General features: G+C 34.3%; 1 protein-coding gene across 1 annotated transcript; it reads right to left on the bottom strand.

Annotated features, from left to right (window-relative positions):
- Nucleotides 1–368: 368 nt before the first annotated feature.
- Nucleotides 369–6,179, bottom strand: LOC123654526 (cuticle protein-like). Its single transcript, XM_045590426.1, has 6 exons — nucleotides 6,139–6,179; nucleotides 5,684–5,992; nucleotides 5,312–5,596; nucleotides 1,211–1,225; nucleotides 817–1,125; nucleotides 369–727 (listed from the first exon to the last, which is right to left on the bottom strand). Exons 1-6 carry the CDS (start codon nucleotides 6,148–6,150, stop codon nucleotides 440–442), a joined length of 1,218 nt encoding a protein of 405 aa, XP_045446382.1. The 5' UTR covers nucleotides 6,151–6,179; the 3' UTR covers nucleotides 369–439.
- Between the last annotated feature and the right edge of the window lie 2,683 nt (nucleotides 6,180–8,862).

The raw sequence follows: 8,862 nt of genomic DNA, 5'->3' as shown, positions 1-8,862 counted from the left end.
TGCAGTTCGATCCAACTTGAAAGATAGGCTATATTTTATTTTGATATATTAATTATTATATTTAAGAAAAAAATAAAGAAGGCGGTACAAAGTTCGCCAGGTCAGCTAGTAATCTTATAAGATTTTAGTGTTCTTACTGTGATTATTATTTGTTGAAGTACCGGAAGAGCATAAAGATGGAGACACCATCTTCCGAATAGTTAATACTAATTTTATGATTGGTCAGTCGCCATCTTTGTCATGTTTTTTTTAAAATGACACATATTATTTTCAATTGGGAAATTATCTTTAAGTACTCATTAATATTAACTCATCTTGTTAGTAGATTGGGATTTATACATACAGGTTGCATTTGTGAGAAAAACTAATTTTTTAGAGTTTAAGTGTGTATTGAAATAAATAAATCATTATCAGTTATATTGGTACAATGTGATTGTAATCAATGATGGTAATACTGGAGAGTAGGGGCGGCGTAGACAGGGGACTTGACCACGACGGGGGCGGCCTTGATGATAGCAGGAGCGGCAGTTGGTGCACTGTTGTGTACAACGGCGTTGAAACCGTTGTGGTCATCAGCGGAGTACTCTACGGTTCTGACTGAACCATCAGCCTCAAGGAAAGAGTAGGAGCCCTTTACGATATCACCGTCGCGGATCTCATGCTGTTGCTTGTTGTCACCGGTGTGTCCGTCAGCTACAGAGTAAGAGTACTCGTATTTGGGGTGAGCCTGGAGAAAAAATGAAAATAAATATGTGATTGTTTTCAATATAAGTTATAAGATGAATAGAAATAATAAAAATGTCTTAATGATCTTACGATTTCTTCAGGTTGAGCAATAATTTTAGTTACTGGAGCAGCGTGGTAGGCTACGGCGGCGGGAGCAGCGTGGTAAGCGACAGCGGGAGCTGCGTGGTAGGTAACGGCAGCAGGGGCGGCGCGGTAGGAGACGGCGGGACCGGCGTGGTAGGCGACTGGGGCAGCGACGGCAACCTTAGCGATAGGAGCAGCGTGCTCGTCGTGGCGTACGATGCTCTGGGAGGAGACAGCGGCGGCGGGGGAGTAGTGTACAGCAGCGGGCAGGAGTCCGGCCGAGGACACCGCCACAACAGCGCACAGAGCTACTAACTGTAAGGTAAATGTTGATTTGTTTTATTTGTTATAAGTTTAAAAAGTTTTTCAGGTCTTGACACTACTTTTTTTTGTCACTTACTTTAGAGAACATCGTGGTGATTATAGTTTAATGTTTAAACTCAGAATGCTTTCTTGACGTTTGATCGATGAATTTATAGTGAATTTGTAAGTGTGATCTACTTAGGAGAACTTGTTCCGAAGAACGACCTTGCCTACGGGTAAAATTTGACAAATCTATTTTACATTCTCTATTCAACTCTAAAGAAATTGCAAATGTTCGTGTATAAGTCAATTTGTTAAATTTAACACATTTAAACGTAAATATATGTATTTAGTCATAGTATAGTTATCAGTTATGATCGTTGTCTAGTTCCTCCGTTATTATTAATAAAAGTAGTTGAACAGAGTTAACCATATAAAACTGAAAGGCTACAAATTAAATTAATATATTTTTTAAAAGGTTACTTCAAGGTAGAAAAGTGTACTAAATTAAGGAGTAGATATTTCAAGTTTGTGTTACTTTTTACAAGTCTTGTTGGTCAAAAGTCAGACATCATATTTTATTAGTTAACTAGCTGTGCACGCGAATTCGTCGTGGAATTAAAAAAAAATGTTTAGTTCTCAGAGTTACCAAATATATAAATTTCTGAAATAAAAGTAGCCTAAGTTACTCCTTATTGCGTCAGCTATCCGCCACTGAAAGCCCCGTCAAAATCGGTTCAGCCGTTTCAGAAATTAGCCGGAACAAATAGACAGACAAAGAGACAAAATTTAAAAAAAATGCTATTTTGGTATATATACCGTGTACATTTAGTAAAATATTGTTATTTTAATATCACAAACAAACACTGCAATTTTATTCATTTGTGAGGATAATAATTTATACTTCAAATTATATTATTTATGTTAAATTATAAGCCTTATTAACATTTTTAAAAACGGCAGAACCGCGATTCTGCTGGTACTATCCATAGCGTTAAATTAAAGGCGAAAGCAAAATGAAAACTAAAGATTTAATTATAACACGGATTTAATTACTATTTACTATAAAGAAAAATAGATTTCGTTGGTATGCTACAATTTATTTTTAAACTACCCTCACAAAAATAAAATAATAATAAAAGTAATATGAAAAACTAAACTGACGATTGCTTAAATTTCACTTTTAACAAGAACTTCAAATATTACCTTAATCACATAGAAAATGGACAGAGTTTTTACTACTCAACAATGGCTATCGTTCGCTAGCTATTACCAAAAGGAATCTGCCTCCTTTACCGATCCAAATACGCTTACGTCAACTTGATTTTCCGCCAATGCGTATTGCATCAAGACACAGATACATGCATTAGGATCGTTACAATATTAAATTAAATTATTAAACAAATAAATCAAAGTAGAAATGCATTGAATTGATTTCTAAAATTACAATAATATTTTAACGTTAATCATTCAGCAATTTAAGCCGCGAAAGCATTACATAAAATAAATAGTAACTAAATAGGTACTTACTTCAAGAAGTTACAAAACAGATAATCAATTCACTAAGATGTTCATTAATTAAAAACATTTAAACATTGAATCAAACAGTTTTCAATTATTAATTAATTAAAATAATCATTTCCGAACACGTGTTTTTTTAAAAACGCGGTTTCCCGCCGACATATATATTTTTCTGAGATAGGGCACAGCAGGAAATTTCCTGCTCAAAATATGGAGCAGCCTGACTGGGATAGTACCTCAACCTTACAGATTACAGCTAAATAATACCTACTGTTTTCAAGAGTGTTGTGTTCCTGTTGGTGAGTAAGGTGACCAGAGTTCCGGGGGGGAATTGGGGGGTAGGGTCGGAAACGCGCTTGCAATGCTTCTGGTGGTGCAGGCATCTATAAGCTACGGTAATCGCTTACCATTAGGTGAGCCTAACGATTGTTTAAATACTAATAACTAACTAATAATACCTAGTTGTATTAAAATAATATTCACAATAGGAGCACGATTTGTGTTATTTAATTTTTAACCGAATTCGAAAAAATAGGTCTAAGAATAACCCATCTAATTTTCATACCACTTATCACTAGTACCAGTACCAGCTATCACTCAGTTATAAGGGGAGATTAAGGGAGTTAATAACATATATATGGCAAAACAACGTTTGCGGGGTCATCTATTACTTAAACATGTTTCCTGAAGTGAGTGAAATAACGACTAATAAAATTTAAGAAATAGCATTTATATGTCCAGAGATTACAGACCGATGGATACTTATATACGGAATTCATGAAATTGCTGTGGAAGCATTAACATTACATTAGCTAAATTTACGAACGAAACACAAATGATATTGTTAAATTACATAACAGGAATTCAAAGAATTTGTTCAATATACTCAGAATATAACGTTTTACATATTAATCACATGTTAGCAATCATGAACATTTATATGCTTATATTAATGTAAATAAGGCTTGATAATAATATCCATTTAATATTAATTTTATTCAAAGTTCATTTTGTGTAAAGTATCTTATTTATTTTATTAATGTTTCTTTACATGTTTATTTACAATAATTGTGTTTGCTCGAAAACGAAAAAAACCGACTTCAATTACATCGACGAGTAACACAACGTAGATCGACGAAAAAATACTCAAGTAACTGCGCGTTATCAAAGATTACTCAAAAAGTAGTTATCAGATCTCAATGAAATTTATATGTGACCACATGACAAACAACAGCTTTCGATTAAATTAAAAATTATTAAAATCGGTACACCCAGTAAAAAGTTATTGCGGATTTTCAAGAGTTTCCCTCGATTTCTCTGGGATCCCATCATCAGATCCTGGTTTCCATATCATGGTACCAAACTAGGGATATCCCCTTTCTAATAAAAAAAGAATTATTCAAATCTGTACATCCAGTAGAAAGTTATGCGGTATAAGACAACGCAGGTCGACGAAAAAAGCGTCAAGTAAAAACGCATTATTAGATATAGCTCGAAAAGTAGTTATTAGATCTCATATAAATTTAAATGGGACCAATTGGCACACACCACCTTTCGATTAAAAGAAAATTTGTCGAAATCGCTCCAACCAGTCAAAAGTTCTGATGTAACATACATTAAAAAAAAAAAAAAATACAGTCGAATTGAGAACCTCCTCCTTTTTTGGAAGTCGGTTAAAAAAATTATGTCACTTGGTGAATTCCCTGCTGAAATTGTCTAAGATGTATCAAACAATCAAAAATTTTATTGAATTATTACGGATAAAAAAGTCGACAAGTATGAACCTTGCGGTGTATGTATGTCAAGTATGTATATTATTTTATATGATTCGAAAACCAGTCACCTCACTCTTTACTTTTCTTAGGAATATTCCTAAGAATTTAATTGAAGTGTATAACAATATTTGCTGTGTGGTTACGGCATTAACAACATAGCCACCCCTTTTCTTTCCGTGGTTTAGTGAGAGGCGACTAATAGATAACACAGTACCAGTAGTGGTAGTACAACCTTGGAATTAAAAACCCGATCGATAGCGGGATAACCGTCCAACTGCTGGCTTTGAAATACACAGGCCGAAGACGGGCAGCAGCGTCTTCGGTGCGACAAAGCCAGCCCTGCGGTCACCAACCCACCTGCACAGTGTGGTGACTATGGGCAAAACACACGAGTTCACTTCATTTTTGGCGCGAACTTGTGGAGGCCAGCAATGAACAGCAATGAACTGTATTAGGCAGACGTGTGTATAACAATATTTTATACAAAAACGCATTCTTTAGAAAATGTAACCAATTCTCTGCTAAGTTAAGGTCATTTATCATCATAAGAAACATAAAGGAGTGTTCATAATTTCTTTACTACTATTACGAAAAAATAAAGAAAAAAAAAAACATTTTGAGCTTTTCCGTCAAAGGTGGTCTGGGCTACCCACCCTCAACTTTTACATTATTCATCACTTTTTAGCTTAATTAATAATATCTAAGTGTGAGTTTGAATCGCATTTGAATTATTATTAGACATAATCTAAAAATAATACGTCTTCATAAATAAATTATTTTTTAAAAATGATGTTAATACATTTTTATATAAATAAAGCGATAACATTTTTCTAAACTTATTCGTTTATTGCGTTAAATAAATAGTATATTAATTTGGTAAATCTACATCAAGCAGTGACTTAGTGGTGGTAGTACTGGAGAGCAGGGGCGGCGTAGACTGGAGACTTGACTACGACGGGGGCGGCCTTGATGATAGCGGGAGCTACTTTGGGTGCTGTGTTGTGAACTACGGCGTTGAAACCGTTGTGGTCGTCAGCGGAGTACTCCACAGTTCTGATGGAGCCGTCGGCCTCGTGGAAAGAGTAGGAGCCCTTTACGACATCACCGTCGCGGATCTCTTGCTGTTGCTTGTTGTCACCGCTGTGTCCGTCGGCTACAGAGTAAGAGTACTCGTATTTGGGGTAAGCCTGTAGACGACAAAGACGCGTTATTGGTATTTGTTTAAGATACGTGTAATAACAGTAAGTATATTATGAATAGCCGCATTTACTTACGATTTCTTCAGGCTGAGCAATAACTTTGGTAACTGGAGCAGCATGGTAGGCTACGGCGGCGGGAGCAGCGTGGTAAGCGACAGCGGGAGCTGCGTGGTAGGTAACGGCAGCAGGGGCGGCGTGGTAGGAGACGGCGGGAGCGGCGTGGTAGGCGACTGGGGCAGCGACGGCAACCTTAGCGATAGGAGCAGCGTGTTCGTCGTGACGTACGATGCTCTGGGAGGAGACAGCGGCGGCGGGGGAGTAGTGTACAGCAGCGGGCAGGAGCCCGGCCGAGGACACCGCCACAATAGCACAAAAGGCTACAATCTGTAAAATAAAATAACGTTTATTATAAGAAGTCACCATTGCAGTGCAAATTACAAAATTAATTGTTCCTATAATAATTTTTTTTTCAGTTATTTTGCATTTAAAGTTTTACTCAATGCAGCATTTGGTAGCCCCAATAAACTTACTTTAGAGAGCATTGTGTCGATTACTGTATGACGTTTGGTCACTGAATGATTTCTTTACGTTTACTCAATGGTTTTATAGCAAAGGTTATCAGCGCGATCGACATAGGAGAGCTTGTTCAGACCACCTTGCCTAGGGGCGACTTCGGACAAATTCGTGCTGAACTTATTCAAGCTTTTATGTTTAATACGAATAAAATGGTAGCTGTTATAAAATATATTAAAGAGTAAAAAGAATTGCTCGTTTAATAGTACAAGGTGTATTTTTTATGATAATACTAATAATAATAATAAATTCTTTATTTTATTATAAGTATTAGAATGTAGACATTTGTAAGGTTTATTAAACATCTACACCACCTACCCAATTTAGATAATAAGTTTCCTTTTTATGTCTGGGTTGTCTGGAAAGAAATGGTTAATTAGCCATAAGTCCGCCCATTGTACTTCACTGTCTGTAACTATCTCTATGCTTTGTTTGTAATATATTTATCATGTACAATAAAGTATAAAATATATAATAAATAAAAACGCTTAATTGATTTGTTTAATCAAGGGATTACAGTTATGAGGCATAATGAATGTTATTTGATAATTATTCAAGCATTATATGAACGTATTATACATTATTATGAAAGATGGTTTTGCGATTTAGTCATAAGCGGTTTAGTCATAAAAGTTTTATTGTGTTAGTGTCTGAATAGTTTTCAAGAAGGTAAAATGTTTCAAATAGATATTGAAAAAACGTTAAAGCCTGTTTAGTATATTTTATATCTTTCAGTGGTCAGCTTGAAGTTAATTTACAAATAAAATCATAAGTAACAAAGAAACACGACGTATTGTTATAAATTCGTTTGAAATTAATGAAAAATTTAGTGTAAGTAAAAGATCCTACATACACCTGTTCGATTTGTACTCGAAACTTATAGTTTCTATCTAAATACTAATTTTACGACTGGGTTTTCGTTGATCTTCCTATTTTACCTCAGTATGGCCGTAAATTGTTGACAATAATTAATGTATGTTCAATAATTAAGTAGCGCACTAGTATTCACTTTGCGTTGCACTTACATCTTTGTTTTGTCTGAAACACGTCTTGTGTTAGTTTACATTGTGTTGTTAAAGCACTTTCTAATGTCTGCTGTTTCGGTTGATATTATCAAAATAAAATGATTAGTTTTAAAACGCATTCCTTTTGTAATGACTAGGAAGAGTAAGTATAATAGCAAATTTTATTTTTAATTTATGACAGAGAATCGTAAAATTAAACCTGAATTTGAAATAAAATAAACATAAACAACTGTTTTAAGTTTTTGTTATAAAAAGTAAATTTTATGTTTGTTTTTGTTTTTGTATTTTTTTTTCCAAAAATCTCTAGATAATAAGTAATATTATCAATTTAGTTACTGTTATTGATAATGTTACTCAAGCTATAATTATTGGTCCTGGGATCATTGTGGTCTAGGGTGGGGTTGACCTTGGGGACAAATGAAAGTCGCCAATATATTCATGACTAAGAAGTTTGATATCTTAGATCTCTTGGCTATTACTACAATTAGTGTTATTAAGATCATGCAACAAGTAAAAAGTGAAGCTTACACTGTATAGATATTTTTTTTTGTAATTGTAATACGTATCAACATTATAACGATGGCTCCTAAGTATACTGAGTCAACTCTACTTTTAATAACTTTATTTTTTTGTTACATAGGTAGATAGGAAATGAAGTAAATGTTATTAATATCTTAAGAAATTAAATTATTAAAAGTTGTTAGTTGACTCAGTATACTTAGGAGCCATCGATAAGACCGTAACAATATTTTTGTATAAAGATGTTCCTAACAAAGTACAGTCACGATAGTAATAGTTTGCAGAACACGTTAGATACGCAAGAAAAAGTATTTTAGTTTATATTGTAGTGTGAAAATGATAACAAATTATTATATTTCGAAGTTTTCAATAAGCTTTTATTGATACAAAAAAAAAAGAATTTTTTTAGCGGCACAGTTCTATCTAAAATATACAACTGATATATAACCTTAACACGTGTGAGAGCCAAAATTCAAGTGACATTTACGTTTCTTGGTACAAAGATTTTAATATGCCAGCTTACAAAATAGTTTTATGCAACTTGTCATACTGAAATAATTTCAGAAGATTTTTTAAACCAGCCAAATGTATGTCAGGTCACGGGTAAAAAGAGGTTGTGGGGACATCTATTAGAAAATATAGTTATGTTTGTAGTTAAGTGTATAATTTTAAAATTTTAACATAATTATTTTATTCTTGGGGAGGCCTATGTCCAGGAGTAGAAACAATTTAGACGTATCCGGGCACGATCTAAATACACACACACACATACACACACACACACACACACACACACACCCACACACACACACACACACACACACACACACATATGTATACATATATATATATATATATATATATATATATTATTGCCGACTGTTATAGCTACATATTTTTTTCGATATACATACATATAAATAATATGTATATAAATAAATATATATATTACACCCAGACTATGGGTGGGAATCGAGCCCACCTCCCCCGGAGCAGAAAGCAAGGTCACTACAAACCGCGCAAATGGGCCAGTAATTTTAATTCACGCTTCGAGCAAGGACACTGGCTACTTTCTTATTTCGAGTTTTGCTTGACGTCCTTGAAAGGGATGATGTGCACTTAGTGATATTAATTCAT

The sequence above is a fragment of the Melitaea cinxia genome, chromosome 6, assembly GCF_905220565.1.
Source record: "Melitaea cinxia chromosome 6, ilMelCinx1.1, whole genome shotgun sequence".
Lineage (NCBI taxonomy): Eukaryota > Metazoa > Arthropoda > Insecta > Lepidoptera > Nymphalidae > Melitaea > Melitaea cinxia.
Note: the sequence above shows the minus strand (reverse complement) of the source record. Positions and strands in the feature narration are given on the sequence as shown.